Genomic DNA, 12745 nt, shown 5'->3' with positions numbered 1-12745 from the left:
AGGATGTGGATGCTTTGGAGAGGGTGCAGAGGAGGTTCACCAGGATGTTGCCTGGTATGGAGGGCGCTAGCTATGAAGAGAGGTTGAGTAGATTAGGATTATTTTCATTAGAAAGACGGAGGTTGAGGGGGGACCTGATTGAGGTGTACAAAATCATGAGAGGTATAGACAGGGTGGATAGCAAGAGGCTTTTTCCCAGAGTGGGGGTTTCAATTACTAGAGGACACGAGTTCAAAGTGAAAGGGGAAAAGTTTAGGGGGGATATGCGTGGAAAGTTCTTTACGCAGAGGGTGGTGGGCACCTGGAACGCATTGCCAGCGGAGGTGGTAGATGCGGGCACGATGGAGTCTTTTAAGATGTATCTAGACAGATACATGAATGGGCAGGAAGAAAAGAGATACAGAACCTTAGAAAATAGGCGACATGTTTAGAGAGAGGATCTGGATCGGCGCAGGCTTGGAGGGCCGAAGGGCCTGTTCCTGTGCTGTAATTATCTTTGTTCTTTGTTCTTTGTATTGGTGAGGTTATCCCCCAGTGGACCTGCTGGATGACGAGGAGGATGGGCAGTTTGGGCTGCAATGACTGGTGCGTTGATGGACCCTTCGGAGAATGCCAAAAGAGATGCAGATGTTAGCTATGAGCTTATTCAAGGGAGATTCAAGCCTGGGATCACAGCAGGAAAGCGGAGGAGTACTAATAAATTGGGGGTGGAACAAAGTACTCGAGAGAGGAGAAATAAAATGTGTCATAACTGAGTGTTAGGAAGAGGAAGTGATTGGAGAAAAGAAGGACCAAGGGGGAATAAAAAGTAATTGGTCGAAACATTCCCACAAATAGTCATGGAGGGAGTTCAGGTTACGTAGGCATGGCAAAAAGTAGAAGAAACATATCCTGGTCATAAGCTGAGGACTAGGAGGAAATGAGTCCAAAGTTAAAGTTTTAAGTATTGTAGTGGATGAAGTAGACTTGTAGGAAATATAGAGTCAACTTGGAACATCAGCGAACCAATATTCAGGTTCAGAGATGGTTGTGGAGAAAGAGTGAATCCAGGAGCTCTTTGAGGGGCAAAATATTTGTGGGTGCACAGTTACAGGTTATGCAGTGATGAATAGAGTCAATGTGTGGCGAGTTGACCATCGTGCCAGCAGAGGTTGATCCAGGCTACAGCTGAGATACATAATGACCTGGGTGTTAATGTGCAACCACATCCTGTGGAGTAAGGATCAGTGAGAGTCAAAACTAAGGGCCAAGAGCAGTGAAGTCCAGGTGTCAGGAGAGGATACAACGTCTATACATGTGATCAGTATAGATGTGGGAACTTGTCTGAGGAACTGCTACTGAGGAGTGAGGGATGCACAAAGAGGTAAGAGCTTGACAAACCCAGTTCAGTGAAGGGTACATTTAGTCATATTCTGTCCCCAACAAAGCCAAATTATTATTTGCTGCTCCTTATCAGCCCAAGCACATCAGGCCAAGGTAAAGTTTAATCAAATATGGTTTGCCTGGATTCTGGGTGTATAAGACTAACTGGAGATTGCAGGTACAATGGATGTTTTTTGATGCGGCAATGGAATTGAAACAGTCTGGAATCTTTTTGAAGAGAGATTCTGTTTTTATTTTCCTTTTGACAGCTTGTTATTAATCTGGATAGAATTTCAACTTTCAGATCAGCAAACGTTGTACAAAAGTAGTAAATTTATACCAAAAAGATCAGTACAGATTTTTTTAATGTCACAAGAACCTGTTGTGGCAGATGACCAAATTACATGCTGCACCAATCATAGAGTGCGTAATAATGAGGCTAATTGGTGCTGCTTTGATCCTTGGTTCATGATGTGGTAACTGATGTTATCTGTGGTATTGGCAGGACTGCTTCTGGAGGTTGGAAGGAAAAATCATTTAAGGCTCTCATTCCCATTGGCCATCTTTTGGGAAAACTGGAATGTGTGTGTGTGTATATGGTTGTCAAGTAAGGGCAAGATTGAGCTCTGTTTTGCTTTCATAATAAAGCTCCTGTACAGCACCTCAAAGTTTTACTGCATTAAAAGCATTATATACATGAAAGTTGTTGCTGACATTTACTCACTGTCCTGGCTGTCACATGGAGAAGGATCTTAGCACCTATGTTCATCGTGAGTAAGTACCTTCAAGACAGTGCAGAATCATAGAATATGTGAGGGTTATACAAACATATGAAAATGTTGGATGTATCTAATCCATTTAGCCTGTCCCATACAGTCACAGAGCCTTATACAAACACTCCCCGCCCATCTGGAGCTATGTGATATCCCTGGAGAGTACAATGCCACATTTTTAAAAACCAGGCCAATTGGAGGTGGGGGAAGAAAATCTGGAAAAATCCTCTCTGATTCCATTAGGTAACCAAAACTTGTCCAGGAGACCAGTGCTATAGTTGTGTTTTGCAACTGAACTTGGTACTATTAACTTTTGTCAGTTTGAGTAGCAAATGTGCCATCTGGTGGATTTTGGAAATGAAGCATTCTCAGTGACAACAGGTAGGGCAAGTGATTTGCGGCAGTGCGACAAACCCTATGATTTTCTTGACTTCCCCGCAACATTGCAAATTCCTATCTAGCAAATGCAATTCTACATGGGGTTCCCAAGATGAATGAAAATCCCCCTTTCTACACCCCCCTCCCCCGCCCCCCCCCCCCCCCCCCATATACATCAAGCACACTTTGTTTTCTAGCCAATCCACTGTTTGTGTCTAACCAACAAAATGTTACTGCATCAACTTTGAGTGTTTCCATTAACAACTGCTGACTCAAGTGTCTCACCAGCTGTCAATCATTCATCCCTCTGGGACCTGGACTTTGTAGCTGAAAGAAGTCAATTTTATATGGTGAAAGCTTGTTTATGATTTAATGATTCGTTTTTTGATATTGGGCAACAGAGGTGAGTCCTGAAGACTGAATATTTGAGAAGATAATCATTTTTAATATAACTGCTTTCCTTCAAATTGGTCTTATTTCTATTATTATTAACAAATATTACCATGAAAAAGGCTCCATATAGAAAAGGATGGATTGATGTTTCTATTTATAAATGGGAAAATGGCTAAACCTACATCAAATTAGCTCTTAAATACTTTTTTTTCAAAACTTAATTATGCAAAGTGGATTGTGTTTAAAAATTACATATGTGACATCTTTTTAAACTAAAGTACCAAACGTTATGCAGCACAACAATAAAAAACATATTTCCTGTCACTAGATCATTAAAGCTGCACTGTAGCACTCCAAAAGACAAAGTCATCATTGAACTCCATCTCTCCACAATTTTGCACGGTTTCAGAGTCAGACAGCAGAGTATACTAAAGTCACTGTTATTAATTGGCAGATGAACCCAAGTTGTTAGGATCTGTAATGAAGTGTTTGAAAACTTGGTGGCAGCAGATTCAATAGTAACTTTCAAAAGGGAATTAGATATATACTTGAAAAATTTGCAGGGCAAAGGAGAAAAAGAGGGAATGGGATTAATTCAATAGCTCTGGTACAGGCACTATGGACTGAATAGCCTCCTTCTGTGCTGTAAGATTTTATGATTTTCTCATCTGGAAACCTGGTGCTACAAATATACATATTCATGTTGAGAAGTACTGTAGTCATATTATGTTTTATTCAAGACAAGGTTTCACTTGAGAAATCACCTAGTAATTGCACATTTGCAATATTGCAAAAAAAAATCAGACCATGTATGTGAATTATTAATGTTGTATGTCTTTCTTTCCTAAAATACTGACTCTTGCTTGGGGTATGTCATCAATCCTCCTGAGCCTCTCAAAAATGGCAATTCTTCATCATTGAGCCTAGACTGAGTGTTGCCAAAATATTGGGTTGTGGAGGGCATCAAAGCCAAGCCTGATAGTGCTCTCACCCAATATCCTTGCACACATTTTTAAGCAGGGATCTATGTATAGCAATTAAGAGCAGAAATCCTGGCTAATTTTCTTCCCTTCCTGTCCTCCATCCACAGCAACGCCCCCACCACCCCCAAATCTTCCCCTCCCTCTGGATGAAGAACAAAACCTGGGATCTCCTGATTTGCAATACCAGAGGCCTCCTTTATTCAGTGGGCCATTTGGGAGCTCATAATATATCTGCAAGTTTTTGTTTCCTTAATGGTTTGCAACTTAGAATAAATCTAACATTTAGTTTATGTTTCCATGCAATGCTATTGTTTACAATTATCAACCAGGAGTGTGTTCCTGCTAGTGTTTGATGATGCATGCATAAATCTGGCCTGATTAGTGTCATGGCAAACTTTCTTTGCATTGTTGCTGAAGGAGGGACTGATACTTGAGGTCTCAGTTCTGTGAGAACTAGACTCTCATTTTCAACATTTTATTTGGATTAAAATAATTCTGAACTATCCTGAAGGGAATTTTATATGGTTCAGAATCACTGAAGTTTCAGTGATAATACCATATCCTTTTTTCAATGGAAATGTAAGTAATCAAAAGTAAATGCCATATTAGAATGTCTTTTTTAAAAAGGTACAGTTTTCTTGAAATAATATGTTAGAAATGTCAGTAGATTTATCAGCATCTGAAAAGGGTAGATTCACAATTTAGATATGACTGCTCATCAGTGAACCAGTTAACTTGCTTTTCTGCTTCAAATGCTGATGAGCTGATTTCCAATGTTTATCCCTAATTTCCGGCATTCACCTTTTTCTTCATATTACAACTTGGAGCCCTACAAAAAGGAGATGCTGTGTCTTTCTGGAATTGCCACTCTCTTTGATGCTATAGTCACACTTATTCCTCTGTCTTTTTGTAGAGAGCATAGTCATTCATCAGGTGCAGATGACATCAGCATGATGGCCCTCTAACTGATGGGAACGTCCCGTTGCTGCCTGTGATTTTATTGCACTGCGTTACTGCTGGCTGAATGAAGCACTGCCCTAGGCTGCAGCCTCCAAGGCCCCAACTCTAGTCTTGTATGCTACTGACCACTATGAGAGACACTGTAATCATAACCTGTATATTTTTTGAAGAAATTTAAGATTTTATTGAGGTTTTACTTGACGTGTACCAAACTAATCCATCATTTTGCCCCTGGTAGTGGAGGAACAGAGGCATTGTGTTCTATTAAAGGGGAAGTGTATTTTTTTTTAAAGTTCTTAGTTTGTACACAGCAAATGTGTCATGGGTTAATGTCATCATAACACATTGATCAACTTTTCTCACTCTGCAGTGGACAGGCTGATACCTCTTTAAAACACAAGTATGCAGGAATAAATAAATGGAAGATCTGTTAATCTGATCTAGCCTCATTCAGAAGCCATGAAAAGTATTTTCTATATAGACCAATTTATAATTTACCTTTTATGTATCTGGTTTGACATTCAATGTAATCATTTTGGTTTTGAAATGATATTTCAGCCTCTACCTAAAAAAAAAAGGATACTGAAATTTCCTTCTGTCCATCAATTCTGGAATTCCATTTGAATTTGAAATTTTAAAACAAAGATTGTTGATTGTAAGATCTTCCCTTATTCAAAAAAAATGCACTTCTTAGTTGCAGTGATGGTTGTGGACTTGAAATGGAGGTCAAATTAGTTGGTCAGCACTGTGCTGCCTGGTTTTATTCCTCTAGCAGAGTTATACTGAAAAGTAATCTACAGGTGTTTTGAGATGTAATTTTAAAGTCAGCTGTCATAATGGCTAAAAAGTGTTTGTTGTCCTCTAAGCCATGATGCTGCCATATCCTGAGGAATTGTTTTTGAATATGTTGCACCTCTTACACTCTGGTTTTAAAAATCTAAAGTACACTGTGTCTGATTGCAAGTGCAATTCCAAGTTTTACATAATTAAAGCCTGTATATTTAATTCAGTACTGTAGTCTTTTTCTTTATTTCATGATTGCAGCAGGTTTGATTTAGTCCAGCCTTTATTTCTATTAAAATTCTCCTTCCTCTTTTTGTGGTTCCACCTGTCAAGAAGATTGTCTACATGAAAACTAGTGGGGGAGGGGGAAGCTATTCTGGAAATGGATCATTTTGGAGGAATACAGAATCTACGGTTTTTGTCCCTTGCTGGTGCAGATCCATTTAAATTAATGTATTTAAGTTACTAACTCATTGACTGGAATTTTACGTTGGATGGGAGGCCCTGCCCACCAGCCAAAAAGTCAGGGGTATGCACGCCTCCGACAGGCCTGGGGATCCACGCCAGGATTTTATGCTCCCCGGGCTCTTAATTGGCCTCAGTGGGACTTCTGCACCTCTCAGGCAGGAAGTCCTGCCTAATGGAGCTACTGGCCAATTACCAGGAGCAGTAACCACTGCTGGGACTGCACCCAGCTACACCAGGATCATGGACTCTGGCCCTGGGAAAAAGGTAAATCTCTGAGGCCTTGCCAGGGACAACTGGCCAGGCCCCGGCGAGGCAAGGGTTGGGGGGGGGGGGAATTTGTTGTGCAGAGGATGCGGTTGGGCTGTGGGGGGGGCTGTCTGTGGGGCACAGGGTGCCCGCCACTGCCCCTCGCAAAATTGCAGTGGGGCGGAAAGGCATTGGAAACACCCCAGCTCCCACTCCATTTTATGACACCGCCCCACCCCGGTCACCAGCTCGCACCTCCGGCTGGGTGGGGGGGGGGGGGCGTAAAATGCGGCCATTAAATTAGGGTTTATCTGCCTTTTTGGGTGTATTTTAAAGGTTCCTACTTTTGAGAAAAGTGGGGAGTTCTGATGTACATACCATCAGTCAGTGACATCAAAAGAACCAGGTTAACCAATGGTCTTACCTGCACAAATCTACTGCACTTCAAAAGTTACGGATTATATGAAGAGCTCTGAAACATTTCACCATGACCAGGCAGTTTATAAATGCAAATATTATAATAACATACTGAAGTAGATGGGTATTTTTGATGGTCTACAATAGCGTCCTCCTACATTGTACCAATGACTGATAAGGTGTGTGGCCTCCACATGCTCTTTCACATTGTACATAAGGTATTTCTGATGATCACTATATGAATGTGGGGCATTGCCTGAGCAGAAGCCAGGAAGTTAACGACACAAAAGGGAAGAAAAATCTGAGGGATTTACCTCAAATTTTGGCGAACCAGCTTCCAACAGCTGCTTTCAGAAAACTATTGGCAGAGGACCTGGGAGCAGCTGGTTGTCTCCTCAGCTAAGGATGATACATGGAAATAAGGGACTAAAGAAAAAACTGCCATTCAATATAATTGCATTCTCAATATTTTAAAAAAAAACCTTGAACAGTATGACTGGGATTTTACAGCTCTGAGGCAGGGGGCAGTGGAGGCGGGTGGGGGTTGTAAAAGCGTGTGGAGTGATATCGGGACGGATCGCAGACGTCATGAGGCTGGGCCTGCATTTTACCAATGGTCGATGGCAAGTCAAGTGAGCGACCCGTGCTTTTTCAAAACTGACAATTGAGAGCATAGCTGGAATTTTACGGGCCCCCCACCAGCGAGTGGCTGGTGGCCAGGGGGCCTAAAATAGAGTAGGAGGTGGCCGGGGGGGCAGTCCCAATAAGGTCAATCAAGGCCCTTAGCTGGCCAATTAACTGCCACTTAAGGGCCTCCTCCTGCTGCCGCAGGTATTTTACCCTTGGCAGCCAGACGGCAAAGGCACCAAAACCACCCCCCCAGGCAAAACCAGGCACCCTTCTTGTGGGCTGGAGGGGAACAGGACCCTCCTGATCGGGCACCCTGTGCCTCGAGGGGCCGTCCCCAATGCACAATACTCCCCCTCTGCCCAACCACCCTTCCTGTTGCCTCGCCAGGGCCCAGTCAATTGTCCCCAGCAAGGCCCTAAAAACATACCTCCTTTCCTGGGCCGTCCTTCCTGTTGCCTCTGATGGGTGGCACCTTTCCTGATGGCACTGCTGGGACTAAGACAAGTCCTGCCCAAGAGCAATTAAGGGCCTGGGAAACGAAAAATCCTGCCCTGGTAAAGCCTGGCTCAGGTATAAAATTAAAACCCGACCCACGCCTGATCTGACCACAGCCGATCCCAATCCTTTAATTCTTTTTGCACCCGATCCGACCGGAATCTTCTTCATCTATTCTGGCAGTGGGCTATTCCTGCCACTGGAGGTGTGGGGAATCATGGATAATCCTGAACCCGTGACTTCCTGGAAGAAGTGTCTAGTCCGACCTGACCCGAGCCCGAATGCTGGACTCAAAATTTCGACCCGACCCGAACCCAACACACGTAGTTGGGTCTCGTCGGGTTCGGGTCGGGAAGCCAGGCTTTACAGCCTGGCTCCCCAGCCCCGGCGGAGGCGGGCTCACCACTGACCTCTTGGCCATTGTGTGGTACCTCCCACCCAATGTAAAATTCCGGCCCTTGTTAGGATTGCGGAAGACAAAATTGATTTGCCTTTTACGTGCCCACTTGAATTTTACAAGGAGTGCACAGGGGTCACGGGGTGTTAGAGTCCTGGCAAGTATTTAAGGGCAGCAACAGGGTGGCAGCTGAGGTCTTTGCTCCATTAGGCAGCTGTAGGGTCAGGAAGTTCGCCTTCACAGGAGGCCTGATGCAGCACAGCCACAGCGTTTAGCATGGAGGAAGGAGATTTGAGGAGCTAGGGAACTGCGGTTGAGCCTCCATCATACCATCAAGCTCCTAGTACGGGGGTCAATCGAGAGAGGGGTGGCGTGGGCATTGTTGAGGAAGCAACTGGCAGAGTGTCACTTCAGATTCATGTTGCCCAAGTGCCATGGGCATTGTCCGCTCAGGAGGCAAGTCCTCTAGTAAGGGTGACCTCTTTGCCCTCTCCCAATGGCAGAGCTACACTGCTGGCTGAGTGTCTTCTGAGACTGCTGCACAGTTGGTCACAGGGTGGTGAGCAGGATGGTCTGAGGCTGCTGCAAAAGTGCTCAAAGGATGCTGGGCAGGAAGGTCTGAGACGTTCCAGTGCTGGTAGCCCTTTCAAGATGGAACCAGCACACCTGACCGTGCCAGCTGATGATGCGGCCACCGCCTCAGTCCCCACCTCCAGCCACTGAATGGTCGACCATCCCTCCTGCCAGCCATTCATTAGCTGGCTGGTGTGAGATTTCTCTGAGAATGGGGATAGGAATGGGAGCACCAGTGCCACCCGCTTCCGGTCCTTCCTTCCCCTCCCCGCTGGGTCACGTAAACTCCCGGCCCACCATGTGTCTACATAATGGTATTGCCTCCTTAGAGTGGACCCTTCTGTAAAAGCGCCTTGGACCCAGGCCCAGCGCTGGAGAACTGGATCTCAGGTAAGTGAGGTGGGGTCGCCAGGGCCAGTCCAGCAAGCCCCGGTGAGGGTGAGGCATTTAGTACAGGGGTAGGGGTTCTAGGGTGGTGGGTTGTTTGGCCCACCTCATTCCCCAGAACCTTTCTCATTGAGCCCGAAACTCTTCCCCCCCCCTCTCTGTCCTTTGCACTATTACTATCTGTCATGCCCAGAATAGGTACGTCCTATTCATAACTTTAAACATGGACTATATTCAGCATAGCATCTTCTGGAACTGAATTTTACTTTTGTTTTAAATGAACCACAATGGACATTAAGGGCTCGGCGGCAAGCTTCAAAAATGGCAGGTGCACACACGCGATATTTAGTGTGGCAGCTCACTTACATGGTCAGGGCGGTACGCCCCCACCTGATGACATAGATGGGGCTGGCGCTCCATCCCCGGCAACAGCGTCCAGCGCCACTGCGCAGGCGCCATATTTAAAGGGCTTCAAGCCCTTCCAATTCATTAACATTTTTAAAGCTCTTGGAAATGAATTAAAAATTAAAACCTGAACAAAAGTTTCAATGCTTTCTCCACCCCGCCCCCCCCATGACGAAACAAATTATTAGTTGCCCTCCCCCCCCCAAAAAAAACTTACCTTGCGGTTCCAACCTTCCCCCACCTCACCTCCCCACCCCCGGCAAAGTTTATAAAATTTGAACCTTACCCCTTCCCACCACCCCCTAAACCAATCAAAAAGGTTTCACCCTGCTGCCCACCATCCCCCCGCCCTGAAAACTTACCACCTCCCTCCTCCCCACCAGAGTCCCGCATCGGATCTGCAGTCGTAAATCCAAAGGCACGGGAGACCCGGCAACAGGCCGGAATATGACAGCGGGATGGCCGACGGGAGCAGATAGGTAATTAATTTGTTAATTAACATATTTAAATCCTGCTGGCATCACCGAGCGGCGAGGGGCCGCCACAAGGCCTCGTCACTGCCGGTAATATAGGACGGGGCCTTCCTGGTGTCGAGCCCCGTCGCAGGCCTCTCCCGGAGGCATTTTCCAGGCCTCTCTACCACAATCCCTGTTGTCAGGGGACTGGTAAAATCCAGCCCTAAAAGTGGGGATGGGCTGCAAAGATAGCTGCTGAAGGTCAGCTGACTTTTGGCTTCTGTATTCTAGAACTGACTCATTGCCTGAAAGGACAAAAGACTACCTTCCAGACTAAGAGGTGTCATCAGCACCCATCCTGAAACCATCGGAAGACATTCCTGAATTGAATGGTTTACTCCTGAAACAAAGAAAGTGATTGTCTTAACCCTCCTCAGGGTGAATGTCTGAGAACAATAAACAGGATGAATCAACCAAGACCCCCACCATATTTGAAAAAGGAAGTGTGAAGTCACATGGTGGGGCAGCCATGTTAGTCTCCTTTTAAAAAAATCTTTAAAATACAGACTGCAGAAAAAACAGCAAGCAGACCAGGCAGTACCGTTGTGCCTTATAAGAACTGGAGACTGTAATCTCTTAGAGTCGCAGAACCTGTTCCTTTTCAAATCCACCAATATAAAAAAAAACAAACTCCAAGTAATAGGTCTACAAGCAACTAACTTCGCGACCTGCTGAAAATCCACCTCTTTGAGAGGATCCTGCAACAACTTTGATGTACAACTCTGGCTACCAAATCCACTAACGACTCTTCACCTGGCCCACAATGCATGCCTCTTCCCCAAGACAAGCCAAATCACATGGCTTATGAACTATTTATTTGCTTGTAATTTGTTAAAGTGCACTATCCTTTTTAACACCCTTTTTTCTCAAGTGTGTGTGTGTGTGAGTGGTGAGCAAGTGGCATACTGTTAGATTTTCAGGGTGAATGTATTTAATTAAAAAAAAGTCACAACAGATGACACTCTCCACCGAATAAAAATAATCCTCTTTATTTAAACCCAAGAAAAGTGGTTATGCAAATTGGCCTTACACTCAGAGGTAAAGAAACGCATACATCTTCCTTTTCAAAACACACTAATTATGGACAGAAAAGAGAAAAAGAACTGGGGTTTCAGTTGCATCTCAATCTGGCAAGGATTTTGCGGGCCCCCCGGGGCGGGATTGGAGACAGGGGGCTCACTGAGAATTGCGGCAGGTGGCGGGGTAGGCGGCGGGATGGAGGGTCTGTCGCCCAGCAATCATCCTGGGAGCAGGATAGGCCAAAGATGGTCTTCCTGTCCAGAGACAAATTGAGGCCCTTAATTGGCCTATTAAGGGCCTCTTCCCACCACCATTGGCTCTTACCAGCAATGGGGGGGCCTCCGCCGCAAGGGGAAAACGCCTTGTAAAATGAGGCGTGTTCCCTGTGGGCTTGGGGAAGCTGTCCTTCCTTCGTGGGCAATTTGTGGCCCCCCCCCCCACCAGGAACCAAATCACCCCCCCCCAACCCCGGGCCCTTCCTCCCCCAAGATCACAAGAACACCCCTCAGCCCCCCTCGTCGGGGCATTCCAGACTGGCCCCCATGACCCTGCCTCACCTACCGCTTCTCCGGGGTTCCAGCGCTGGGCCTAGGTCCGAGGCCTTTGCAGTATTGGCAGTAGCCACTACTCCCAGTGGTGTTGCTGATACTGCTGAGCTGCCGGCCCTGTGATTGGCTGGCAGCTCTTGGAGGCGGGAGCCCCGTCCCTTTAAAGAGGGGATCGAGAAAAGGCTCACCCGCCTTTTTGGCCTGACGCTGGCAGCCCCGCCTCCGGGACAAAATCCAGCCCTCTGTCTGTACCACTATATATACAGCTCCGAAACTTAGAGCTCGAGATGCTCCAGCTGACAACACTTCCTGCACATGTGGTTGGCCAGGACACAAGAAGCATCCTGGAGTTCCCACATGAAACATCATGTGCACTCCATGGGACTGAGGTGCCCTGCCATGCCTCTATTTATTTAATTAACAAATCATTAAAAAAAAATCACCAGCTACTCACCAATTGGAACTTACCCTTGTTCTGCCGCTACTTTTAGTTTTTCTGTTACCTAGCTCCCTGATGGTCGCACTCACTCCATTTTGCTGCTCTGCCCCAACCTCTTTCAGATACATGCTCCTTACTTCTGGGCTCTCTGAACAACCAATCCCCTACTTGCTGTCCTGTGATATCACTCCTTGATTTTTTTTGTTCATTTGTTCTTGCAGTGCTCTCTGACTCCCCACTGCTACTTTTACCTGTTGGTTTCTGACATTGTTTCGCTCAGACTCACTCTCTGTCTGACTCCCTAGCGCCACTTTTACATGTTGGTCGCTGGTATTGTTTCCCCTCAGCCTCTGTCTCTCTCAAACATTACGTTTCATTCATAGAAATTATTCTAAAATTATTGTATTTAAGATGTAAAACAAGCAGTGCTCAACAAAGTTTTGTGTTATACAGATACAATGAAGGGCAATGCTAGAGTAGGAGTTATATTACTGGACTAGTAATCCAGAATCCTTGACTAATAATCCAAAGAATGGAAGTTCAAATCCCAACACTGTAGTTTGAGACGTTGAG

At 45.5% G+C, this 12745-nt stretch overlaps 1 protein-coding gene across 4 annotated transcripts in view; it reads left to right on the top strand.

The window, feature by feature from the left end:
- The window catches only part of LOC137376333 (filamin-A-interacting protein 1-like), a 412771-nt gene extending 406931 nt beyond the window's left edge, over nt 1–5840 (top strand). For all 4 annotated transcript variants that reach the window (XM_068044658.1, XM_068044659.1, XM_068044657.1 and 1 more), the window contains one exon: nt 4803–5840. Coding sequence is in view for 1 of the 4 variants with exons in the window: in XM_068044659.1 (XP_067900760.1) it covers nt 4803–4843 (41 nt within the window). In the remaining 3 variants the exon portion in view is untranslated. The remainder of the gene's footprint in view (nt 1–4802) is intronic.
- Nucleotides 5841–12745: the final 6905 nt, after the last annotated feature.

Source organism: Heterodontus francisci, chromosome 13 (genome assembly GCF_036365525.1).
Source record: "Heterodontus francisci isolate sHetFra1 chromosome 13, sHetFra1.hap1, whole genome shotgun sequence".
NCBI lineage: Eukaryota > Metazoa > Chordata > Chondrichthyes > Heterodontiformes > Heterodontidae > Heterodontus > Heterodontus francisci.
This window is presented reverse-complemented; position numbering and strand designations above follow the sequence as displayed.